Source organism: Pezoporus occidentalis, unplaced genomic scaffold (genome assembly GCF_034315485.1).
Source record: "Pezoporus occidentalis ecotype Australia unplaced genomic scaffold, CSIRO_AGI_Poc_V1 ctg1, whole genome shotgun sequence".
Taxonomy (NCBI): Eukaryota; Metazoa; Chordata; class Aves; order Psittaciformes; family Psittacidae; genus Pezoporus; species Pezoporus occidentalis.
In genome coordinates, this window is record NW_026912778.1 from 16,504,393 (window position 1) to 16,531,903 (window position 27,511).

Below are 27,511 nucleotides of genomic sequence, written 5' to 3' on the forward strand. Positions count from 1 at the left end.
AGAACAGGCTGCCCTTGTATGAGGGCTGCTTCCCTCACATCCTGCTGAGCTAAGCCAGAGGGCCCAACGTACGCCCCCTCAACTAACGGAAACCTCCAAACCCCTCGGCTGTTTCCACAGGAGCCCAAAACGCGGCTAAAACTAGGGATAAGCGCACACCCTGCCCACACAAACCAGCACCCACCCGCCCCTACCAGCGCATCACTGAGGGGCACAGCCGCTCCGGACCCTCAGGGTGTCACCGCGGGGCCCACCGCCCACCCCCCCTTCCCGCCTCTCGCTGAGGCGGCCCCGCCCAACTCCGCCTCCCGCCACGAGGGCAGGGCCCGCGGCCGGATGTTGTTGTTGTTGTTCCTGCCCCGCCCCTCGCCCCCTCCCCCCGCGGAGGGTGACGGGCGCTTCCTCGCCCGGAGCCGGTGCTGCTGCCGCTGTTGCTGCCTTGCTGGGGTTCCGCTGCCGCCCGCCCCGGCATCGGGGTGTCCCTGCCGGCCGCCTCCTGCCGGCCTCCGCGGCTGGCCCTGTCGCGGCGCCCCGGCTCCTCTCTCTTTCAGCGGACTCCTGGGCCTGGCTATGGCGGACTTTGACGAGATCTACGAGGAGGAGGAGGACGAGGAACGGGCGCTAGAGGAGCAGCTCCTCAAGTACTCTCCTGACCCGGTGGTGGTGCGCGGCTCCGGCCATGTCACCGTGTAAGGGCCGCGCCGGGGCCTGCGCGGCCGGGGCGGGCGGTGGAGGCCTGGGCGGCGGGACAGGGGCCCCTGGGTGCCGGGCCTGGGGGTGGTGGCGACGGCGGTTCCAGGTCGGGGAGGCGGGTGAGGGGGATGCTGGGCCTTTACTGCTTCTATGGGACTGCGGAAGGGCGTCTCGGTCCCGCCGGGCAGCTGTGGGCTGCCTGGGTCTCGCAAGCGGGTGCAAAACTCAAACGAGGCGCTGAGGAAGCAAGGCTGACTTGAGCTATGACTAGCAGAGGAATGTGAAGTATTTGTCCAAAACGATGAGCTGTCAGGAAGTAAGGTTCCTGTGTATAACAGGTATATGCAGGCACCTGACCGTCTGGGCTATTGCTTAGGGTTGTTTATGTATCTGTTACCCACTCCCATCTGACATGTGGTCGCTAATACAGTTCTTGAGAACTTTTAAGAAAGAAAATGTATCCGTGAGTCAGATAGGTATGTGTAAAATCATGTTAAGTTGTGATTGATGTGTTGTTTCTTTGTGTTTAATCTGGGAGTGACTGAGTTCTGTTTTGTCAGTGTTTAGTATCTCTGATGATCTAGCAGCAAGTGTCCGTGAGTTAGTGTAGAGCTTATCAATAATGCAACAGATGAGAGTGTCTTTCCTTCAGTCAGTTCTGTTAGGCACACTCTACCGAAATGCAGTGGTTGTCAGTTACGATGTACAGCTGCAGAAACTGAAACACCGACCTGGAGGCAAAACACGGCAGTGTGAACTTTTTTTTGTTTTCCATTGTTCACTGTTCAGCAAGACTAGACTTACAATAGAAGCATAAAGGTTGAAGGTATTGTGATCTATGTCAGAGTTCCATGAACTCTACTGATTTGCAGATATTGACCTTTCCAGAAGACCAGGCTTAAATTTGGAGTGGTTTTGTGGCGCATTAGTACATTATTGCTATGTTTGGTTGGCATTAAGTAATACTAACAGCTGGGCAGTGCAGTTTACTGTCTGGTTAACAACAGGAAGTAAGACACGATAGACTGAGAGAAGTTGGGAGGATGAAATGGGCAGGAGGCTGAGGAGGCCCCATAAAGGGACAGAAGCATGTAGCCAAACTGTTCAGTGTGTGACTGTTTATTGTGAAAAAAAAAATTAAAAAATGCTACCCATCCAATGACTTCTCTGAAAATAAGCTGGTAGCCTCAGCCTGTTTCTGGTAAACATCAAAACCACGGTTTTCATATTAGCAAATGCAAAAGTATAAAGAACTGAAATAGAGGCAAACACTGGTTTCTTCTCCAATACTGGAAAGTAAGTTGTGTGAGACAAGGTCATGGCCTGTTAGTGGAGTCGTAGGAAGCTTGTGTAGCATGTCTGTGACTAGTTAAGGGTATTGTGGTTGAAGAAGGATGGTTACCTCATTAATTGTTTATTAATGGTCACTAGCTCATTATTACATTAAGGTCTTTCTTAAAATATTTGCACTTTAGGCTTTGGATGAGCAATGAAATGCAAACACATACCTCAAAAATTAGGCGATTCATCTTCGCCTGCTTTCTTAATTGCACCAGGTGTGAACAGTTCAGCAAATAGCATCAGGCACTTTTACCTTTGTACAGCCTATAACTTCTTTTGTCATTGACAGAGATGCTTATTATTAGTTAGATCACTGTCAGAACATTCACTTGGTGGGTTTCAGGAGTAGGTCAAGCCTTATGTATGTAATGAATTAGTCTGGCCTGGTATAAAAACATGTATGAGTTTGGAATGTCTGACAAAAACTATCTGCAATTAAGCAAATACTGGATTGATCTGTCCCCGGCTCTGCTGTTTAAAGAGTGACTGACACTCTTCTGCAGGGTGTGAATTTAAACAGAAGTTTTCTTTTCACAGTCTGTCCTCTCTAATTTTACATAACGTTGAGTTTGAAATATGGCATTTCCATGCCTACAGATTAATGTCAGAAAGACATTTACTACCACTCGGTTTCATCCAGCAGACAACGGAAGTGTGTGAGAGATCTTTCTAAGCTGAGCAGTTAAAAGCAAATTAAGGACAGCGGGTAAATACTATCCAAATCAAACATACAAAGGCCTTGCCTTTCCAGAGTGTGGGTTTTTTTGTTAGCTCTAAGTTTTCTTCTGAAATTCAGTGTTGGGACCATGTGGCACACAATTACAAAACTTTTTTTCTTTGACATTGTTTTTTTAATATTCATTTAAACTGTTTTCACACCAGCAAAGTTTAGATAATTCAGTAGTCTGGAGTAATACTTGACTTGTTTTTTGATAACTTGAGGTGATCTCTTTTAATGGCAAGAAACCTGAAAGCTGAGAAAATAACAGGATTTAGAACTGGATTGAAAGTCCAAGGTATTTCATACTTGCTTTCAGGGTGGAAAGAGGGGTACGTGATGAGTTTGAAATTGCAAGAGAATATTTGTATTTGGTGTCTGATTGTGTTTTTCAGTGGCTGTTTTCCTGTGCTTTCCTCTTCCTTTACTAGCTGAGACATATGTGCCTTTTTTATACCAGACTGTATTAGCTAGTCTGTAGCAAACTGTATTTTGTAGTGGTAATACTGGATTCATTAGCCTTTTGCAGTGCTGGAATGCTGGAAAGCCATTGTGATGTGCTAATGAATGCCTTTCTGTGCTATTTGTCATCTTAGCATATTCTGTGTTGATGCAATATAACTGTTTGGAGAGAAAAAAAACCCTCATAAAATATATTTTTACCCAAGTCAGTTTCTTTAAACTTAATTCTGCTGATAGATTTTTTTGAACCTTACTCTGTATCAAGGACATATGAGTGAAAACAGGGCTATGTGGAAATTATGGATAGACTGTGTTAAGTTTTGTGGAATACATATTTATTTTGTAAGGGCTGTGAACATGTGAAACTAAATAGTATGGTTAAGAGCAATGAAAAAATGGTTTAGTGTCCCCATAAGAGAGTGCAAAGGTGAAGAGAGTAGTGTGTCAGTTTTATATGTTGTGAATATTTGAGTTGCAAGCTGAGAAAAGGTTGCAGGTTGGCTGTGTCCTATACTGTAAGCTTCTGTACTTTGACGTTTCTACCTCTCAGCTTTTCTTTCTAAACTGTATACAAGGGCAGTAACTGAGCTGAACCTTTCAAGCAGAGTCATGTTCAGGAGACACTTTTCCAGGTTCCAGGAAGGTTAAAGAAAGCAGTCATCTGGGAGGTGAATGTGGATCTGTTGAAGACATGATGTAGAATGCAGAAAGCATAGAGCAAGCAGGGAAGGGTACTTGTCACTGAAGATGCAGTATTGTAGAAAAGAAATCTACTGTTACATGAGGACAGCTGGCTGAGGAAATACATTTCCAGAATACTGATTTTCAGAATATTGATTTTAAGACATCTTTTGCTGCTTTTTGTCAGAGCTTTTATGTCTTTATAGTGAACATGTCATGGTGCTCTGTGAAGTTTCTAGTATTTTAATTTCCAAATTGCAGATTACAATCAAGATTGGTAATACTGAGATCATATAATTGCTTATCAAAGCTTTTAGTGTATGGAGTCACTGTTTTTTTCTACTTGCATGTGGTGACAAAACTGTAACACAGAAGTCTCAGAATGCTGTTGGTAGCTGTTTGAGTTAGCTTTGATGTTTCAGTTTTGCTACCCCACCATAAACACTTGTAAATGTTGCCACAAGCTTCAAGTATGGAGTCTTGGTCTCATTTACTTACAACTTCACTAAAGTGTAACTGGTGAAGAAACTCAGAAGTTTCTGTGCCTCACTCTGCCTCAGCCTGTTTGTAAATTCAGATACCTCTAGAGCTTTTCCAGTAGGGTTGTCTTTGTTGACATGGCTTTTGCGATCTCCATAAATATTTGCTTGTGTTTGAGGCTTTCAGTATGTGAATATTTTTGGATCATGCATTCACAAAAAAGCCTTGTGTGTGTCCTGCTGATTTCCTAGCCAGTCTTCAAGATGAGACTTGAACAGGGCTTTCCTGCAATTACATCTTTTCGTTACTTAACTGAAAGCAGGGAGACTTTTGTATGCCTTTGACTTACCTGCTCGCACCTCAGCGTAAAGGGCTTCCTTCCTTCTTATTTTGGGTAGAGGGACAGCTGAAATTCTGTCTTGTGTTGTATAGGAGCTCAGCTGTTGTTCTTGCAACAAGAGCTGCTTTGGACTGAATCATCCTATCCTTGTAGTTGGCCCATCCCTTATTGCTCAAAATTATATTTAATTCCATTATTCATGGAAAATTTCTTCTGGATGTTGAAGCATCAAGTACATGAAGATCATTCTTTGAAGGGACATCTCTTCAGACATCTGTCTGATTTGATGAATTACTTATATAGTAAAGAGATGTTACCTTTTAGTTTGAGACTTCTGATGCCTGCTGTGTATCTTGAACTTGGAGTCCTTCTTATGCTCCTGGCTGCTTATGAAGTGTATACAGATCCAAGGGATTTTTTTCAGGCTTTGGTTCCACTGGTAATTACTGGTAATTTTAAGTAGCTTAACTGACAGGGCATGGCACTTCTTTCTGAAGCTTACGTAACTTTTGCCTCAGCACTTGGTTTGACTCAGGATTGTAGGGAAAGGGTGGATGGTCCTCCTGTCATGGAGTATTCAACAGGATTTTCAGTGATGGAAGTATCTTTCCAGTAAGTCTTGGTTTTCTTTTGTGTTGAAGTGGTAAACTTGCCATATATTTCTCTGGTGAACAATGTTAATTTGTAACTTCACCAGTTTTAAGGGATTTATAGGGGTTACAGAGCTACTATTCTAACTGCAAATACTCATATACGCTTAGGTAACTTGTGTGTAACTAAGGTCTCTGGGGAGACCTTATTGTGGCCTTTGAAGAGGCTTATAAGAATGCTGAAGAGGGACTTTTACCAGGGCCTCTAGTAAGTAACTGGACAAGGGCAATGTTTTTAAACAGGATGTGTAGATTTGGTTTGGATATAAGGAAGACATTTCTTATGGTGCTGGTAGTGAGACACTGAAACAGGTTTCCCAGAGAAGTTGTGGATGCCCCATTGTTGGAAATGTTCAAGGGCAGGTTGGACAGAGCTTTGAGCAATCTGGTCTAGTGGCAATGGGGTTGGACTAGATAATCTTTGATAGTCCTAAATAATTATGCTTCTACTGCCTGCAGTCAGTGATAGGGAGATAACTTGTTTACCTTTCCTTGAGACCATCCATAAAAATTGCCTACAGAGTCAAATTCACAAAATACATAGCCCAGTGTGCTGGTGCAGACTGAGGCAACAGGCGTTGCTGTTTGTGGGCTGGCTGCATGCAAGTCTAGCTGCTCTTGGTGTCCATTCTTATACTCTCTGTCATCTGCAGTTGTGGGAGGTGATATATACTTCAACATCGTCTTTCCCTTAGTGTCTGTTTGCCAGGGAACTTGTGTAGTCTGTCTTCAAATCTGTTGTCACAGTCTTCATCATTAATCTCAAGTGGAAGACCACAGAATTTTGCTACTTGCAGCTTAAAGAAGCACTTTTTTATGTTTTAAACCAATATCTGACTAGTTTCAGTGAGTGCCCTCTGTTGTGGCATTTGGTGATTAGCAGTCAGTCATTCAGCTTGTCCACTGCCTTCCTGAATCTTTGCACTTTGATCATATACCCTCTCAGCCTTCTCTTTCCCAGATTAGTGTCAGCCTTGTCAGTCTCCTAAAGCAGCTGTTTTATTCCCTTATTATATTAGTTTTCCTTCTTTCTGCTTTCTCTTAACTCCACCAAGTCCTCAATGAAATGTGGATGCAAGAACCTCACCTAGTACTGAATGCATGGGTACATGAGGGTTTTGTGGAGAGTCAAAATGATGGCCTCTGTGGGCTTCTTAATCCTGTTATTCCTAGTGGTGTCCAATATTTCTGGCAGCTGCTGCTTGCATTGAGCAGATATTTAAGAGAATCATGACTGGTGATAAAAGATCTGTCTTGTGAGCTGTAGCTACCAAGCTTCAGTTGAGTATCATGTAAGCATAGTTCAGCTTTTCCAAGATTCACCACCTTTATATATGCAGAAGCTCATCTGTCACCTTTTGTCCACTGGGTTTTGTGAGGCCCTTCCACAGTAGCTCAACTGTGGTATGGCACTTAACTGCCCATTTGATTACTTGGATAAGGTTCTCTGTTAGCATGCAGATCATTTGGTTCAGTAAGAAAAAAAACTGAAATAAACCCCAAGAAACATCTAGCTGCTCAGTAAACATACTGCCAAAACAAATCAGGTCTTTTCAACTATCAAAGTTCAGGTAAGCTTTTCTGCCTGCAACTGAGCACTGTGTGTTAGGTTTTGCTGCCTGTATTCAAGTCTTGAGCAGTTTAATTTCTGATTTGTGGTGTTTGTAGTATCTGATAGTAAGACTGCTTTGGTTTATCTTCAGGTGGTTATTAATTACAACTTAAGTTTTACAGTAACTGCTGTTTCCTGAATTAGTAGCCAGTCATCCAGTTTTACTAATTACTTTGTTAAACTGTATAGTCCCTATTAGAAGTTATTGCCCAGGCTAGATGCCAGAAGATATTAAAATACTCTTTGAGGTTTATCTGTTCATTCTGTTCATTAACTCAACCAGCCAACTTTAAGATAGAAACCTCCTTTTTTTTTTTTTAAACAGATTATATGAAACTTCTCTACTATTTAGATCTTCTGAAATCTAGAATAGTCAGTGACTCCAGCTCATCTCAGACTCCTTCATAGCTTTACATTTGTAATCAGTATGTTTCTTTCAAATTAGTTACTATTTAAATACTTATTTTAATGATTTAAATAATTATTTAAATAATGCTTTGTTAGGTAGTATTTTTGTGTTCTGAAACTTACTAATATTTTTTTTCTGAATAAGGAAGCTGGTATTGATTCAGTTTTAATACATAGAACAGTTATTTAGCACAGCCTAGGTGAGCTTTCCTTTAAGATACATCTGCACTGGTGATGGAAGAGATAATTCAAACTGTGACAAGTACTTCACTTTTCATGCATATTGCTTATAAAGATTTTGCTGAGTTTGGGGAAGAGTCAGCAGTATCAACAAAACTTTAAGAAGAAGGCTATAGGCAAGATGGATTTCAGACTGTGTACTAAGGGTACTTTTGTTGGTTAAGATAATTTTAGGAATTACTTTTAACAACTTCTTCCCTGAAATTAATGCTATTGTGATACAAACCCAGAGGGTATTATGAGGTGCTTATAACTTCATTCCATGCCACAAGTTATTTCTAATTTTGGTATGATCTTATTTTTGCTTTTGCAGGTTTGGACTAAGCAACAAATTCGAAGCAGAATTTCCTTCATCTTTAACTGGAAAGGCGAGTATCTGTGAATAGGAATTTGAAATCATAGTTAAGATTTTATTACAAAACAAGAGTTCCAGGTGTAGACCATTGCAAAAGTAATAAAAAGCACTGCTGTAGTACTAGCTTATTTTTTGGTTTGTTTTGTTTTTTCCTTTGTAGGTTGCACCTGAAGAATTTAAAGCCAGCATCAGTAGAGTTAACAGCTGTCTTAAGAAGAACCTTCCAGTTAATGTACGATGGCTACTATGTGGATGCCTTTGCTGCTGCTGCACTTTAGGTTGTAGTATGTGGCCAGTTATCTGCCTCAGTAAAAGAGTAAGTCAAACTATTCATGTAAGTTTTAATATAGAATTGTGCAGGATTTGTTCTTATTTTGTGGTGGTGTTTAGTTTTAGTTCTCTGTTTTGTTTGTGGGTTTTGGTTTGTTTGTTTTTTTTTTCCCCTCCCCCAGCTTTAGAAACAGTGTGCTAGAGCTCACTTAAATCGGTTTGCTTTCATGTTTTGGTATCAGTTGTCTAATACTAGTTAAAACAGACACCTGTCAGAACTTTGAGCTTATAACTCAGTGAGTGGTAGCATAGCTGAATGTTTCCACTAGAACTGTGTACTGTACAACAGTTATTGAAGTAGCTTTCAACATACTATTTTAATAGCTGCATCTTCTGTCATACAGTGTTTGGGCTTATCAGAATTTGTCAGTGATTGAGTAGCAGTTTGCTTTAAGGAGCTTCTGCTTACACTGGTTCAAATAACCATAACTTGTTTAAAAAGGCAATTAAAAAAAGATAATAATTGATTTTTCTTTTGAGATTTTGTTTCCAAGCTGTAGATGAGTAAATTGATTTTTTTTTTTTCTTTTTTGTTGTTGTTTGTTTGTTTTGTTTTTTGTTATTTTTTTTGTTTGTTTGGTTTGGTTGGTTTTTTTTGTGATTTTTTTTTTTTTGTTGTGTGTGTGTTGTTTTTTTTTTTGTGGTGTGTTTTTTTGTTGTTTTTTGGTTTTTACATTAAAACCTGGAAAACAGTGTTTTGTCTCTGTGTACACTTGGCACTTAATATATTGTTCATAGCAGAAGCTCATTGCATGTGCCTGTTTTTCACTTTCTTTCCCTCAGTGCAGTTAATTAGGCTACCCTCAGTCTCTTCAATTTTCATGCGCATAAAAATTTTCTTGGGCTAGTACTCTTTCACTTCTTTGTGAGAAGTCTCTGTGCCTCCCCATCCTGTTCTCGCTATTAGCGTTGTTCATCTTTCCAATTCATGGCAAGGTTTGTGTATGCTCCTTCTCTCTTCTGTAAACCTCTTAATGTTACAAGTTGTGTACAATTAAGTACACTGAATGTCATCATGACTATCAAAGTCCTAGAACCCTACCTTTATTGATCTAGGCCTAGCTCTGTTCATTGCAGACACAAGAGAAGCTTGCATTTCTGCTGTCTACAGGAGAAAGCATCTGGTGCTCTGTAGTTGGACCCATTTTTCTTATATGATGTGCTGTTGTAGCAGGAAGTGATAGCAGATGTTACATGGTAGGGGCTGATGCCACAAGCCCTCATCATCTAAACTGGGGTCTCTTAACCTATTACCAGAGGTCACAAATAATCAACATCTTATACATTGTTAAACAAAGTCAGAAAAAAGGAGGGGGCTAGAAAATAGAATTTGAAGCTGTGAGATATTATCAAGGACCTATTGCAAATTCTAATATAGGAAACAAGCAAAGGATTTGTAGATTCTGGTCAGGGCTACTGCTCACAGAAAAGCAGTGAAAAGTTACTGCCACTTGAGTTGCTTGAATAGGTATGAGTGGGTTCAACTTTATTTCTTGGTAGACCCAGATCAGGAAAGTAGAAAGTGATTTAAATCCTTTAAATCTCTCTTACCTGGAATTACAGGTTTTCTAACCCTTAAGATCTCAATACTGAATTGGATCCACAAGCTTATAAGATTTTTCTTTTATGCAGGCCTTTCCATCAGCTTATGTCAAAGTGCTATGACAATTGCAGGAAATTAATTGTATGTATTTTCCTACAAGTGGCAAAAATGAGAGACAGTGCGTGATGTGAATTACCTGGAGCTGCCCTACAAACTGACAGCAGTTGTAAATACAACCTGTTTCATCTAGGTTCCAATCTGTAATTTGCTCAGTAGATTCCAGTGGAATTGTGACAGGAAACAACTTCATGTTCTTCCACTGGAGAAAAAAAAAACAACAAACAAACCCCAATGATCTATTGACTATTTTGATTTGCTGCTAGTGCTACAGCTTTGCTGATACATGGCAAACTAACGTGTTCAATGCAAAGTAATCACTTACATTTGAACCTTTGTACTGCTTGTCTGTGACTTCACAGTGTTTTGAATCACTTTGATCAAGTGATCTTCCATGCTCTGACTTCTTCACATCTTGTTTCACCAGCCAGACTCCAGCCATAGGTATAGTTGCAATAGCCAGGATTCACCTTTTGAGGAAGCAGGGATCCGGGATGACGTGTGGCTGTTTCTTCTCCTTAGCTTTTAGATACAATGGATTCTTTCTCACTGACACTCACAATGTAAAACTATTATATTAAAGCAACAATAAACAAAAGGTTACTGCATTTTGTCTGAAAAGTGTTGCCCAGAGAGCTTGTCTAATTCAGCCCTGTCCTAAAATGAAAGGACAGTTACTTGGAACTGGTGTGTTACATCCTGCAATGATCACACAAGACTTCCAAGATCATACAATTGGAGAGTTTGATTGCTGAAAGCAGGATGGAAGTGTTTCATGTAGAACTGAAATTTGTGTAGAATGTGTTTTAATCACACAATGAAAACATTCCAGCCTTCATCTTTGCCCTTTCCTACTGAAATAGAACACTAACAAATTTGTTTTGAATTGCATATACAGTGAGCTGAGAAGTGGGAGTGTTTCTGAAGTTAAGGCTTTTATTAAATAAGTTTCATCTATGCAATTACTTTTAATGTAGAAAAGTAGCTTTTCTCAGAATGACTGATTAAGAAATGCCTGTTTTAATAAGACCATGTTCTTAAATTGCTGCTGTACTTTGCAACTCATTTTCAGAGAAACTTTTTTTAAAGGTTTATGTAGACAAAATGAAAGCCGCAGCTTTGGAGCTTGTGAAGTTACAGTAATTCTCTTAATCTTTCTTTGTATTCTATGTTTTTACAGCCATTCATTGACTTCTGAAATTCTAACATGGCAGTGTTATCACAAATGTAAATATGGTTTTTGAAATTACAGACAATTATTGAAAGCTTGTGTGTAGTGGGAATATACGCTTGTTGTTGTGGAGTGAATAAGAAGTTTTGGGTTTGTCTCCTTAAATCAGCAGGTGCTTCAAACTAAGAATTTAAGTCTCAGGCATTTGTAAGCTTAATTGTTAATTATATCACTTTAATGCATTTCCATGCAATGAAAGCGTTCCCTTCACTGCATTTTTCCTTTCAGTGTTTTGTTCAGTGCTAGTTTTGGAAGTCTTTGTACAGTATTGTTTCCTTTCTTCTTTTGCACTGGGGTATTTGAGAAAAAGCCTGCTAGTCTTCACCAGTAGAATAAATGTTCAATTTGATTCAATATCTTATTGCCTCTCTCCTTTTATGTGGTCTTGATTCAATTTTAATGAATAAAAGCTTTCAAGAGAGTTACAGGAAATACAGGCCTTCATTTGCAGGTCTGGATCATCAATGATCTTCAGCAGTTTTGCTCACAGATTATACTATCCTTCCTGGGACAAGTTCCAGATTGTAGAAATGAGCATTAAGTCTTTAAGTTATTGTTCTTTAAATAAAAGGAATGACATGGTGAATTATAATTTCGAAAAGCACTACAGGCTGAGGTGCCCATTTAGAGCCACTTTTTCAAATGAATTGGCACTCATTTTCAGTATTAACTAAATACTGTAGTTCCTGGTGTGTAAATAGGATAAATAATTTCAACAGAAACAGTAACAATGAAAGCTAGGATAGAATTGCAGTATTGCTAGATTTCTTAAAAGCTGGTATTGTACATGTAAATTGCATGTTTCAGAAGGTTCATGGGCAATCTCTTAAAATGAATAGAATGAGATATTTAATAGCGGTCTGTATTAATACTTTCAAGAGCTACTTGTTTGTTTGTGAATTCACACAAAGCTGATGAATGCTTCTTAAGCCTCATCATTAGTTGTCACTTACATAGCAGTTTACATCTTCAGAGTGCTATATAAACATAAGCCAATTACAAATTCCCAAGTATTGATTAAATATGTCAGGGAGGAGCTGGAGTGAATTTTCTTAAATACAGTAGTCTTGCTTGTCAGTGGATGGTACTGACATTAAAATAGCTCAGTTTATTGAAGCTATGAATATATTACGTTAATTTTCAAAACTGAAAAGAATTTATTTTTTTCTCCTCTCCCTGTTGCCAAGGACTTGGCACTGGAGATACTCTAATACCATAATGCATTTCCAAGTAGTTCCTCAAGGCGATTACATAAGATGGAAGGTGCCTTGTTTTTGAAGTCTCTTTAATTCAGTTTGGCAGAATCTGTAAAATTGTAATGTATTTATTCTGTTTATCCTAACCAGAAGATATGTGCTCTCTATATTGGCTTTAGTCAGCTTAGTAAAACTTTTCAAATAGAGCTTGTATGAATCAAATATGCATTCTTGACCGTTGTCTTCCTTCAGAGGTCTTTAAAATTGGCTCTTTTTTTTTTAGTGTTAGCTATGAAATGAAAGCTTTAAAAGAATTTGAAGATTCAGATATGGTATATTTTTCTTTAAAGATTGTTCACTATAATTTTGGACAGGAGAGTCACTAAGTCCTCCATGTACTGCACTTAAAGTGGCAATGCTTGTAGAAAACTATAAATGTCAAACCATCAGTGTATAGCTCTGTGGTTATTTTTTTTTTTTTTTTCCCCTACCTCTGAACTCAGATTTTTATTTCATTGAGAGCACTCTGTAAGGGTTTATCAGATTTTCATGTGCTTTCCTGAAGGGTATTGAGTCGGTGCATAATATGGTGTGGGAGCAAATAGTTCTGCTGTGTCTTTTAGTTTGCCAGCCTGCTGGGGCAGGGCAATTATATTAGCATGAAAAATACTTATATTTATAATTAAATAAAAAATAGTAGTTTATTTCTCTATAGAATCATAGAGTAGTTAGGGTTGGAAAGGACCTTAAGACCATCTAATTCCAGCCCCCCTGCCATGGGGTGCAGGGCACCTCACACTAAGCCATGCCAGCCAAGGCGCTGTCCAACCTGACCTTGAACACCCCCAGGGATGAAGCATTCACAGCTTCCCTGGGCAACCCATTCCAGTGCCTCACCACCCTTACAGGAAAGAACTTCCTCCTCACATCCAATCTAAACTTCCCCTGTTTAAATTTGAACTCATTACCCCTTGTCCTGTCACTACAGTCCCTAATGAGTAGTCCCTCTCCAGCATCCTTGTAGGCCCCCTTCAGATACTGGAAGGCTGCTATGAGGTCTCCACACAGCCTTCTCTTCTCCAGGCTGAACAGCCCCAACTTCCTTAGCCTATCATCATACGGGAGGTGCTCCATTCCCCTGATCATCCTCGTGGCCCTCCTCTGGACCTGTTCCAACAGTTCCATGTCCTTTTTATGTTGAGGACACCAGAACTGCATACAGTACTCCAGGTGAGGTCTCAGGAGAGCAGAGTAGAGGGGCAGGATCACCTCCTTCGGAATGCAGATCCTTTAGTATTAAAAATATGTATCCTAAAGTTAAATTTGTAATTTCATGTATTCTTAATAGGTTTTATATTAATCGTAAATGCAGCATGTATCTTTGGTTTCTGTAAATGCTAGTGCATTTGTTATTAGAATGATATCTCTGAAGATACCAATATGAACTGTAATAATACATGCAGGATTAACATTTTCCTATTATAGTGCCTTTTACATTGTGCCTCCCTCTCTATACCTTATACATCATAGATCATGCAGTGGTTTGGGTTTAATATTGCTTTTTGTATTGCTTTTCATGCCCAGTTTGACATGTTTCTGAAACAAATGTAAGCTTGTTGAAATTTGCATAGAGCTATTTTGAAAGAGCACGCTAAAAATGGTCTAGCTAATTGTCAGATTTGGAAATTTTTAGGATTCTGTCTTTAGCAACTTGTAGAGAATGCCAAATAGAGAGCATATGCAAACACTCTTGAGGAAAGAACTAGAATGCAAAATTATCTGAAATTCATATGATAACATTAAGTAGAAAGCACTTCACTGAACAATAACTTGTTAGAGTCTGTGTTACAGTAGCATATGACTAGAGTGGTCTGCTGGGAAGTGTGAGGTGACCTGTGCCTCTTGCCTTTTTTCAAAATAGTCTTGCTCTGGGATATATTCACTTTCTCACTTTATTAAACAAACCAGGGTAAGGCATTATTTTCTGCACAAGTGAAGCGCTTTCAGTAACTTGAGTACTATGTATAAATAAAGTAGGCTGTTATTTAACCACTGGAACAACAAAAAGAAAAGGTATTTTAAGAAACATGACTGCTGACAAAACAGTTGGGAGGGTGAGAGGCACAGCTGTTCTACAAAAGTGAAGACTGACTGAAGGAGTTGATAAGTCTTCTACCACACCAAGCATACACTGAAGTGAAAAATTGATAAGGTACTTCTCTTTTTGTTCCACATAAAAGTTATTTTTGCTGAATTTTGGAATTAATTGCTGAATTTGGAGCACTAATGATGATGGTGATAAAAAATATTTTTAAGTAGCTAGCTTTTTTTTCCCTAAATTGGTTAATTGCTACAGGATCAACTTATTTGGGATTCTGGGATTCTGTAATTTTCTGTTCAGCCCTAGATGGGCAAGGCACTTTGGAGGCTGTCTCATTCAGAGGGACTGTTCTCTTCAACATGCGCACTAGTAAAGTGCTCTATTTTACAGAGGACTGTAGAGTTATTTTGTTAGGTTGTGCTGCCTTTCAGTCTTTCTGGCTATGTAGCTTCTCTTCCATTCTTGGTGCTTACCCTTAAATGTTCCTAACAGCTGAAGCCAAAGGCTTCCTATATACTGATAAGTTAAAACTGACAGTGTTCCTAGGAATGGGTGCTTTATAATTTCTAGTCTTCAAGAGGTCCCTGGCAGGCTCTGGGTCTGTATTGTGTAGCAATTCCTAGGCATTACCGGAATGCTCCAGGCTCTCTGAGTTGTTCAGAGATTATGAAAACTTACTGGTACAGATGTAAGTTGTTCCCTGCCAGCTGGCTTCAAGTGAATGGGAATGTTTCTGGGCACAGTTTCATTTTCTAATAGAAATGTAACCTGAGATTAGTTTCTCCACCTGCACTGTCTTTGAACTATGTTCCATAGCATACTAGTGGGTATTTTGGAAATAAGTGATGGGGACCCAAACTAACATCTCTGTAACTTTAAAAGAAAAGATGGAGGTGGAATTTTCACTCATGTTCAGTTTAGAATTTCCCACAGTGGATGACAACATATGAGTTATTTGATGGAGATTCAGTCCTGTTTTGATTGCTGTTACGGTCCATTCCATTTTATGTGTTAATTTTCTGTTGCCCTTTCTACGAGAATGTCCTTCAGCAGGAGGTGAATGCTTTAGGTTGTTATGGCCAGATGTGAATAATTTCATAGGAGGGAACAGAGATTAATTTTCCTTTTTCTTTGTAATGGCAAAGAGTCAGAGCTAGAATTTAATTTTAGAAGAAAAGAGTTGAAAATAACAGCACTAGTTACAATCTCGATGCTTCATGGATCAGTTCAACATCTGCTTGTGAAGTGTGTTTTACCACACCTCAATCAGGCCTTCTCAAGGGAAGTGAGTTAATTTTGTCAGGGTCAAGACTATTTCTTCTACAGGTCTTCTCCATAGTATGAAGGCCCCACAATAGTTGACTCTAGTCACTGTCACGTCATTACAGGAAGTAACTAGCTATGCTTACTTTGGTAACTTAGCTCTTACAGGAGCGCTAAAATATCCAGTGGCTAAAATACAAAGTTAGCACCTTGAGTCGTAGAATAGAATCATAGAATAGTTAGGGTTGGAAAGAACCTTAAGATCATCTAGTTCCAACACCCCTGCCGTGGGCAGGGACACCTTACGCTAAATCATATCACCCAAGGCCTCGTCCAGCCTGTTCTTGAACACTGCCAGGGATGGAGCATTCACAACCTCCCTGGGCAACCTATTCCAGTGCCTTACCACCCTAACAGGAAAGAATTTCCTCCTTATATCTAACCTAATCTTCCCCTGTTTAAGTTTTAACCCGTTACCCCTTGTCCTTTCACTACAGTCTCTAATGAAGAGTCCCTCCCCAGCATCCCTATAGGCCCCCTTCAGATACTGGAAGGCTGCTATGAGGTCTCCACGCAGCCTTCTCTTCTCCAGGCTGAACAGCCCCAACTTCCTCAGCCTGTCTTCACACGGGAGGTGCTCCAGTCGCCTGATCATCCTCGTGGCCCTTCTCTGGACTTGTTCCAACAGTTCCATGTCCTTTTTATGTTGAGGACACCAGAACTGCACACAATACTCCAGGTGAGGTCTCAGGAGAGCAGAGTAGAGGGGCAGGATCACCTCCTTCGACCTGCTGGTCATGCTCCTTTTGATGCAGCCCAGGATACAGTTGGCTTTCTGGGCTGCAAGCGCACACTGAAGCCAGCTCATGTTCATTTTCTCATCGACCAACACCGCCAGGTCCTTCTCGGCAGGGCTGCTCTGAATCTCTTCTCTGCCCAACCTGTAGCTGTGCCTGGGATTGCTCCGTCCCAGGTGTAGGACCTTGCACTTGGCATGGTTAAACTTCATGAGGTTGGCATCAGCCCACCTCACAAGCGTGGCCAGGTCCCTCTGGATGGCATTCCTTCCCTCCAGCATATCAACCGAACCACACAGCTTGGTATCATCGGCAAACTTGCTGAGGGCGCACTCAATCCCACTGTCCATGTCAGCGACGAAGATGTTAAACAAGAGCGGTCCCAACACCGATCCCTGAGGGACACCACTCGTTACTGGTCTGCAGCTGAACATTGAGCCATTGACCAGAACTCTTTGTGTGCGGCCATGCAGCCAGTACTTTATCCACCGACTGGTCCACCTATCAAATTGATGTCTCTCCAATTTAGAGACAAGGATGTCGTGTGGGACAGTGTTGAATGCTTTACACAAGTCCAGGTAGATGACATCAGCTGCTCTACCCCTGTCCATCAGTTCTGTAGCCCCATCATAGTAGGCCACCAAATTGGTCATGCAGGATTTCCCCTTAGTGAAGCCATGCTGGCTGTCACCAAGCACCTTGTTGATTTTCATGTGCCTTAGCATGCCTTCCAGGAGAATCTGCTCCAAGATTTTGCCAGGCACAGAGGTGAGACTGGTCTGTAATTCCCCGGGTTATCCATTTTCCCCTTCTTGAAAATGGGGGTTATATTTCCCTTTTTCCAGTCATCGGGAACTTCACCTGACTGCCATGATTTCTCAAATATGATGGCCAGCAGCTTCACAACTTCATTCGCCAGCTCTTTTAGGACCTGTGGATGGTTCTCATCAGGACCCATGGACTTGTGCACATTCAGATTATTAAGATGGTCTGGAACCAGATCCGCTCCTACAGTGGGCCCAAGATCTTCATTCTCACAGTCCCTGCACCTGCCTTCCAAGACTTGGGTGGTTTGGTCAGAGCCTTTGCCAGTGAAGACTGAGGTAAAGAAGTCATTCAGAACCTCAGCCTTCTCCAAATCCTGTGTAGCCAGTTCTCCTGAGAGCTTCTTGAGGGAGCCTACATTCTCCCTAGTCTGTTTTTTATTTGCTATGTACTTGTATAATCCCTTCCTGTTATCTTTAATACCTCTAGCTAAGTTTAATTCTAACTGGGCCTTATCTTTCCTAACCTGGTCCCTAGCTTCCTGGACAACATCCCTGTACTCTTCCCATGCCACCTGTCCTTGCTTCCACTTATTAGAAGCCTCTTTTTTCATTTGAAAGTTTTGTATTTTCTATATTTGAGAGTATATTTATATGAGAATTTTGTAATCATCTTTTAGGGATTTTCCTTGATAATTGCTCTTGGCCACACATTTCTGCTCCAGACCAAAGTGACTTTGGAGTCATCCAGTATCTATCAGTTAGTCTGATGGTGATAATACTACAAGATGTTCTCTATTGTACTCCTGAATAATGTACATGGGGTGTATGTTTCTGATACCTTCTCCATTCTCCACATACTTCATTGCTTTAGTGATTTCTTAAACAGTCTAGGAGTTTGACAATTAAGGTAACCAGAGTCTCAGAAATCGTCTTTGGCTTAAACATTAAAACCTGTTACATGCAGTAATGTCAAATAATGCTGCTCTTCTCTTTATATCAGCAGTGTGGTGGAAGAGACCTTTCCAGAAAGTAGTTGATCTGATTTGATTAATGAAGCTTTAAATTAATTTCTCCTGATTTACTAATCCGGGATTGAGACCCATACAAATTAGTATAAAGATTGTGTGAGAAAATGGGATAATATCCTCAGGGCTATCTTTTAGAACAGCAAGTCTCCTGAAGGGAACTTGATGTTGTCAGTTCTTCCACTCCAGAATTCTGATTATATTTCTTTTTGCCTGATCAAGAGCTTTGATCTGCTTTTGTCTGGGCTTGCTTTCTGCCCAGAATCATCTGTAAGGTATGACAAGATACAGCAATAGTAATCCTGTTGGAGAAGGCAAGATTGTACAAAAAGCACCAGAATGCTACACTTATTTCCAAATATTCTTCAATCCTTGATGTATGGGCTTCATTCATTTTCTTGCATGGATGCTGCAGTGGGTTCTGGGATGAGCACCTAGTAGTCTCTAGTAAGAAATATCCAAGCTATTCATGGGTGTATCTTGCATCACCTTTCTTATGTGGTTGATCATACACCTTTTAAAGTTACTGTACATGCTGAAGCAGGTATTCCAGGATGTCAGGGTCTGGACTTAACTCAGGCTTCACCTTTGTTATCTTTGCCCTTCACAAATAGAGAATTCCTCAGTAAGATTGGAATATTACAAATTTACAGTTTCTAAAGGGTCTATTTGTGACACAGTGTTAAAGGTGGGGACTTGCTCAGCACAGGTAAAGATGTATGTAATTCAGGTATGTGTGTTCCAAGTACAGCTTTAACATTTTTGTGGTACCAATGTGGGTTTCAAAATTGACTTGGGGGATGTTCTGGCATGTTGAAAATGAGTGTGCAGTTGTGTGATTCAGTTGAAAGATTACTTTTTATTTTGTTTGTGCTGATAAATTACATGACTATGAATTCTATAGTTGGTTTATCTTTGGAGAATGAATAGAAATTCTGACATCCATAATTTTTCTCTTTGACATCTTAAAAGTTCAGACCTCTGATATACTCCTTCTGCTTTCTTTTCTGGTATATAATACAAAATCTGACCCTATAAGAATCAACAAAAATCTGCTTAAATTGGTCTCTTTGTATTTTGAAATTTGAGCATAAAGGGTATTTTTTTCAGGACAATATTCAGAATTACTAATACTTTACTTTGGTAAAGTTTTATATGAAGGAATTTTAAAATCTCTATTTATTAGACTAATGTTGCACTACATTTGCATATGTTTTGCAGTTTTCAGGTGAGAAGTCAGAGATCAAATACATTTAGCTGGAGATTCTTCTGTTGTTCCCAGACAACTACAAATAAAATCAGTAGTGGAGTTGTTACTATCCAGGTTATTTCCCCACTTAAAAGACAAAGGGAGGTACTCAAATTACCACTGTTTTGAGAGTCATGTATAAGATCCTTTTGTTTAATATTGTACCAGTCATTCATTGATTTACAGCCGGAGCTGAGGGGGCTTTGGCCCCTTCAGTAGTATGGTTTAGTATAACGTGCATGTTCCAGGTCATGCACTGCAAGAGGGACCCTGTGGCTGCGCAGCATCCCAGTCCAGATCATAACTGTGTCTGGAATTGTAAGCTAACTTCAGTAGACACTGGTAGGTCTTGTAGTTGGTAATGCAGGTAATGTAGTATTTGTATTCAATGCTGCTTTGTTTCTGCATGAAAAGTTCATAGCCTTCCTATTTATTTTTTTTTTCTTCCATGTTTAAGGGCAAAACTTTATTTTACTTAATTGGGAGCAATAAGCATTGGTGACAATGTATTCTGAGTTGGGTTTTTTTCAGTAGCCTGATTTTTCAAAGACGCTGTCAAACATTAATATCTTTAAAGAATCAGTTATTTTACAGGAGTGTTTCGTTAAACATTGCATCTAGATTGTTGATTGAAGAGCTCTGTTTCACAAAATTTGGTGAACATTAAAGGCTATCTGCTTTTTCTTCACAAAATATGTTACAAAGCATACTTTCTTATCATTGGCATGCTAAAATGTGTACTTGAATTGTAGTTTTAGTTTGCTCAAATATTACACTGCGGTTTTAAATTAGAAGCTGGATAGTATTAAATCTTCCTAATAAGTAAGTCTCTCTTCCACTTAATTTGTGCTTTTGTTGCGGCTAACAAATAATTTGCTGTATGGGTTTTTCTGTACACCATTGATAGAATATATAAGCTTGTCATCCTAGTGTGCTGGAAATGCTACACTCAAATCAAGTGTTCCTTTCTGGTTTTGTATATCCTCACCTGCTCCTCACTGTAAATCATTGAGATGTCAAGAGCAGTGATTAATTAAGCTGCACGTGCAAGTGCTTTTTTTTCACCTGTCAAGTAGGAAGAAAACTTACTATAGTGAATTGTGTGATGCTGTTTGATTCATTTCTTTTTATCCCAAGCTCTGAGGTTCGCAGAAATATTTTATAGTCTAATTTTCGTTAACGTTTATTTCTGTATTGGTAATGTGACATGATTTGGGAGCTATGACTGTCCCAAATTATACCTCAGGAAGGATTCTATTTAAAGCTCTGGGAACCTAAATAATTGTATTCTTGAAGCTGCATGTGCTTTTATCTCACACTATTCAAATTACTTTAAACTGGCTTCTTATTTAAACAAACCAATTAATAGTACATAACTACCTATCAATTTCTTATTTATGTGTATGTATTGTAATATATATGTAATTTTATTGGAATCTGAAAAGCTTGGATGTTTTTCACACTCTTTGGGGCAAACAATGAAATTAAATTATATAGTGATCTTAATCTATTATTAAAAGGTTCTGGAAAGGAAGATTACAAGGTAGATTCAGGTTTTGAATCAGTTTTGCCATTGGTTTAGCAGCGGGTGGGCAGGCAGATGCCTGCTCAGAGTAGAACCTATTGCCATTTTTCACCATTGATAGAGTAGCCTTTCAGAGTCAATGAGCTCTGTCAATGTGAGCTTGTCAAGGCTACAACTTCATAGACCTGAGAGGCGGTTTGAGAGGTCAGCCCTTTTCAGGTTTGCTGTGATGCAAATGAACTTTAATGCTTAAACAACTATTGGAATTTTTATGTCTGCTCCTTGTTCTTTTTTCTTCACAAAGTCATTGACGAGACATTCAGTGCTTTTTAAATTGGAAGTTGCATTGTGCTAAAGACCTAGTACAGATTTACGGAGGGCTGAAAGCAGTTAGATCATGTTCTTTTCATGGTGCGATTAGAATCAAATCGATTTCCCTACAGCCTTCAGCATTCAGATGGCAATTTTAACAAAGCTTGGGGGCTAGACAAGGGACAAAACGACTGAACTGAATGTTAATTACACTCTGCAGCCTTATTTTCTTTTGATTTGGAGCTGACTGGCAACTAAATTAACAAAAGTGTGACCATAACTGCTGCCCTATTTTCATTTAAAAGGAGAGCAGACTCTAAAAGGCTATCTTTACAAAGAAACAAGTGAGGTCTACTGATTATTGTTAAAGGGCACTGTCTTTAAAAACATAATAATAACAATAACCCCCAAAATACTCAATCCCCAATTGATGTGATGAATTAGTCACTAGCACATCCACCTTGTGATAATTCCTTGACTTGTGCTTTTTAAAATAAAACATAATAAAAATTCAGTGTAATGATTACTCATAGGTAGCAATGATCTAATTTTGAATCATGTGACCACAGTACATGCTTAGATATGCTTCCCCACAATGCTTTGGTATTAAACCTAGAGAGAAACTGATGTTTGAGAACCAAGGTGCTAATATTTAGTGGGAAATGAGTAATTTGTTGTCTGAGTTTTATTTTACCCAGACATCCTTGTTTCTCATGACAGCATTTAGTTTGATTTGTTAAGGTTCATTTACAGTACTTGTATTTTGTACTAATAACAGCAAGATGCTTTCTCATCCCTTCCCCTCACCCCTCTCTGCCTTGTAAGGAAGCTGCAGCTGCACTAAGTTGTATTTGATCCTTGTCATTGCTCTGTCCTTTTGCACCTGCAGCTCTGTTGGTCTCATCTTAACACCTGGCACCATGAATTATCCTCTTTTTATTCATAGCCAGTAGCAAATCCCATTTAGAGCTAAGCAGTATATATTCTGGCAGTCAAATGACCATAAATGTCAGTATGTATTTCTTAAATGTAAATATAACTGAATAATTATATTCAAAATACTGTGAAACTTTGCAGCACAGAATGTCCTTTTGATACTGCATAATCTTAAAAAGCTCTGCAAACAGCTTTAAGGATTCTTTATACGAAGTGTCAAGTGTGGGCAACATAAGCAGTAAAACTTTGCTTTAGAATCCTAAATACTGGGTTCACTCTTTATACAACGCACAGATATAGTTATAGTTGTTTGTGTAATTTACTGGAACTTTCTGCATTTGGTTTTCAGTCTCTAAAATCTGGATATAAAAGTCACAAAAAAATCTCTTTTGTTTAGGGTATTGCATGTTTGTACTTGACCTACAGCATTGCAAAATAGTTGGCAACATTTGTCAGTTTAGATACCAACCTTCTCAAAAGCGGTGCATTTAGACCACTGATACTAGGGGAGCAGTGTTCCTGCTTTTATACTTACATCACTTCATAATTTCTGTGATTTTAAAGTTTTAACTGCTGTAAGAACCAGAAAGCATATACATATGAACAGCTGTTCTAAAATATTTGAAGATAGTTATTTGGGTGTTGTAAAAAGTTGTTCTAGTTACTGTTTAATACCAGAGAAGTTTTGATAGTACTACAGACCACCCTGTACTCAGTCACTGTCCTGTACCTCTCTTTCACACAAAAGCAGCTGCATAACAAAGTTTTTCTAAAACCAGTCAAGAGTAAAATTCTTTCTCATTTGTCTTCCAGACACGAAGATCGATTGAGAAGTTATTAGAATGGGAAAACAATAGGTTATACCACAAGGTGAGTGCCGCAGGGAGCAGCTTCGTACTGTTGGAGTTTGAATTGCACAGTATGGAAACAGATGCTTTTGTTGAACGAAAAATATGAAAGGTGGACAAATGGGCTAGTCTGTGTGCTGCAATAAAATACAGCTCATTTTTCTTCTTTTTCTTTCCTCCTTGTCTAGCTGTGCTTGCATTGGAGACTAAGCAAAAGGAAATGTGAAACGAATAACATGATGGAATATGTAAGTTAAAGGGCTGTTTTGTGAGTTTCTCTATTAAATGATCATTTATTTTGCTTCTGATCTTATTCTTTTCGTGATTATTAATCAGTAAAGGTGTCAGGAGCTTAATCGCCTGAGTGCAAGGATTTTCTACGGTTCACAGATGCATGGTTTCATGTGCAGGACTGATTTATAAAGTTATGAATGACTTGAAAACAAGGCTTCACTGTGTTCTGAAAAATAATAAATTAATTGCCAAGATAAAATAGCTTGAACATGTGCTGATGGAGTGTGAAATTTTAGATGCTGTATAAAGAATAACCACAACTTTGGTTACGCAGCAAGTCAGATATGGCTGTTTTATATAATGCTAATCAAGTCTAAAAGTATGGAAGAAGACCTTTCAACTAAGCTGTTGGAGCTTAAGAAACTTTTAGCCTTTTTAAATTTTAACTGCCCCTTACCTCAACTGTCTTGAAAGTATCTTTATCTCTAAGCTGTGTCACTAAAATATTTTTAAATCAGTCTCTGGAGGTTTAATTTACTCCAATCTTTGGCTGAAACTCCATAAGCACATCTTGGAAATATACAGTGAGAATATACTGTTTAAAATGAATGATGTCCAATGTGGGATTTCAGTTTGTTTAGCTTGCAACCTTCTTTCTCTTTTTTGGTGCTGCTTTTATTTCAGTTTTCAGAATATCTTGGCGGTACATAGAATAAGATGAAATTAAGCTGCTAAAATATGAGAAGCATCAGAATTTGCATACTTTTTTAATGCTCTAGGAAGCAGGTGATAGGAAGGGTTAACCTGTTAAAAAGAAAGATTATTATTTGAGAAATGTCTACTGTATTAGTTCTGACGTATCTGTGGTCTTTATCATGCATATAAAAATTTTAAAAGTGATTAAGCAGTTGGAAAAGGTATTAAAAGAATAATTTTCTTTTAGTATTCCTCCTTTTCCTGTTTGTAAATTAGATCTTATTTCTAGCCTGTAACATAAGATCTTTAAAGTGCTTTCTCACAGAATGACTCTATAAGTAGATTTTTTTTGTACCATCTATTCTACAATTCTGTTGTTGTTTAGATCTAAGAGACATGGCTGAAAATGGAATAAGGCAAATTTCAGAAAGTATATTTGAACTTTACCTAAATGAAGTGTTTCAATTTTTTTTTTTTTTTTATTTCACTGAAAATTTCATTTTCCTGCAGGAAGACATTGTCACATCCAATGTTTTGCAGATTCAATTGAAAAAGACATGTACAGTGCTAATTTGTAAACGCTATAGCCCAGCAACCTTTACGGATGAATATTAATTCTGTTAAATACAATTTAAAATAAGTTTTGCATGACCTGTTTACATTAATATGTAGTCATAAGCATGTAGTTTCACAGGCTAAAGATGAAGATTTTATTTTCAATTTGGGAAATGTTTATCTCCAGACATATATAACGAGAGAATTTTTACAAAACCTCTCTACCATTTTTTCATTTTCAGGGAACTGATTTGCTGGTCTCTTGTCCCTAATGTTGTGTTTATGATTTAATTTTAAATAATATATATCCTTTTTTCTAAAGCAGATTATTTAAATTAGATTCTTGTACCCAAAACTTGGTGCTTTTCCAGCTTGAAGTTCAAAATCCACTGCTGAAGATGCTAAATTAAATAAATAATTAAATAGACAGAACCACAATAGCCTTACATCTTTGGCATAAACACAGAGTTCCAGCTTTGGGTCTTTGCTTCCTTTTTGAAACCCTGTCTGAATATCAGTAGCCCTGGAATTCGAAGCATTCACTGGTTGACTCGTGTCAGGGCTCAGTGGATTTTGAGCAGTTTACATCACTTCTGAATATAAGTCACTTCTGAATATCTCTTGAAAGCTAAATTTATACATCTGATTTTGATATTATTTTGAATCTGTTTGCCTTAGACATAAAATCAGAGACTTCTGATGTTCAACATGCTATCAGAGATAAAGTGGTTACTCTCTAAGCAGCCAAGTTGTGTTCTCATTTACAATCAAAAACGTTTAGAATTATTTTTTTTAACTTCTTAGAAAGGCAAGCTCCCCTAAAAGTAAATAAAATCCTTAGTTATGTTACTGGGTGTGTTTATTTGTTTATGAATACAATCATGCTGCTGTGTAATGACTGTTATTTCTGAAGAAAGTGCACAAGTGAGTATTTCCCTTAAGCTTTCTGTTTAAAGTAGGATGAATGCTTGGATTGTATTCTGGAGTGTACAGTACCATGTGTTCGTAGCTCAGAAACACCTGGTTTAAATTTAAATAGGGGCCATAAGAATAATCATGCAAAAGCATTAGTCAGGTTTCTTGTTAACTACTTGCAGATTCGTTAGATATGGGAACTTTGCAAAGGTTGATACACCTTTCTATCTGTACAAGTTTTGAATGTTAAATATAATTCAGAATACTCAAGTGGAAAAAAAAATAAGTAAAGGGAATTGAATATGTAATTTAAAAATAACTTTGCATACATTGCACCTTCTGATTTCTTTAATAAATGTTTATCTCTTTCATAATTTTTTCCTAATAAAGTAAATGAATTATAACAAAGAATAATTATGTAATAGCGTATTTCAGTTTGTTTAGACGTTAGGCGTTGGTAGGCAAACCTTTCCAGTTGAATTTAAGTGATCTCTGATCATCATTATAACTTGATGTACTTGGGGAAAAAAAAGGCTTATGAATTATCATTATGATAGATAATCAGATTGCTGCCATCTTCCATCTAATACATATTTTTTTTTCTTTTTATACAGGTCATCCTTATAGAATTTTTACCAAAGACACCGATTTTTCGACCAGATTAACATTTGATTTATTTATAGAGACTTATTCAAGTATGTTGTTTTTCCAATGGTGCCTTGCTTGGTGCTCTCCTGGTGGTAACATAGATTGGTTCTACAGAATCTTGTGGTGTTGTCATTCTTTTTTGTTTGTTTTGTTGGGTTTATTTTTTTCAGTAAGAGCATGTTCCAAGTGCGTTTGGTCAAACTGCAAAGGAATTTCACACAAATGTTAACTGCTACTTAAGTTATTGTTACTTTTACTACTTCTGTTTATTAGTATATCTTGATTTTCAAAGAGTCTTTTATATGTGTGCGCGTGCGTGTGTACATATATATATATATAACTAAATACACAGCTGAAAATGGTATACAAGCGAGCAGGTATTTTTTTATCCCAAAATGACACAACTGATTGACTGTACATTATGTAAGTCCTTTTAATCATTCATTCACATGCTGAAATACCTTCCGAGATCTTCCTAAGCTTTTGTCAGGGACTAGTCAATTGTAAATATTTTTATTTCTTTTTGGGATATTGGCTACCCTCTTCCAACAAAAGGAGATAAAGTTCTTTTTGAAACTGTGCTTTTTGGAACCCAGATGTCATTGCATTAGTAGAAATCTCTGTGCTTTTCATGAAGAAGTCTAGTCAGCTGGTTCTGAAAAAGTTCTAATTTAAAGGTTTTTTGGTTTTTGTTTTTTTTTTTAAAAAAAACCCAACAAACTAGAATTATTTCACTCAGACTAGAAGAATTGCTGAGAGACTTGCATGCATCTGGTTAGTAGAACTCAAGATCACAAAAGCATATTGGTATTACAATTTATAATGTAGCTGTTTTAATTCAAGATAATGCCATGTATCAGCTTTGTTCTGTTTACCAGATCCTGTGCACAGAGGTGGAGGATGACTTGTTTTACTAGAAAATATTGTCCAAGAGGACCTTTCAGGATTTTTATTTTTGTTTGTTTTGAAGCCACATAAATGGAAAAGATTATTGAAGAAATCTTGAATACTGTTCCAGATGCAAATGCAGATGCCATGTATTAAAAATAATCAAAGCAGGGTACACTGGGCAACAGTGAAAAGTTTAAATGTGTTAGATAATTATTTATTGCACCCTTGCTTCTGCTTATTTTGGTTTACAAGTATTATTTTCTGCATAAGTGTAAGACTTTTTTTTTAACTGGATATATGATGTATGCTTGGGTCAGGCCAGTTGTATTTTCATTTCTTGTATCTTAGTTGT

General features: G+C 38.4%; 1 protein-coding gene across 1 annotated transcript; it reads left to right on the forward strand.

Annotated features, from left to right (window-relative positions):
• The first annotated feature begins 365 nt into the window (after positions 1-365).
• CHIC2 (cysteine rich hydrophobic domain 2) lies at positions 366-26,959 on the forward strand. Its single transcript, XM_062604340.1, has 6 exons — positions 366-689; positions 7,939-7,993; positions 8,141-8,296; positions 23,186-23,242; positions 23,409-23,468; positions 26,235-26,959. The coding sequence occupies exons 1-6, from the start codon at positions 571-573 to the stop codon at positions 26,283-26,285; spliced, it is 498 nt and encodes a 165-aa protein (XP_062460324.1). The 5' UTR covers positions 366-570; the 3' UTR covers positions 26,286-26,959.
• The last annotated feature ends 552 nt before the right edge of the window (positions 26,960-27,511 follow it).

Excerpts from the sequence above, each read along its gene's own strand:
- CHIC2 (XM_062604340.1), top strand. The coding sequence starts at position 571 with ATGGCGGACTTTGACGAGATCTACGAGGAGGAGGAGGACGAGGAACGG. Across the intron at positions 7,994-8,140 it reads CTTCATCTTTAACTGGAAAG|GTTGCACCTGAAGAATTTAA; the intron begins GCGAGTATCTGT and ends TTTCCTTTGTAG. Across the intron at positions 23,243-23,408 it reads ACAATAGGTTATACCACAAG|CTGTGCTTGCATTGGAGACT; the intron begins GTGAGTGCCGCA and ends CTCCTTGTCTAG.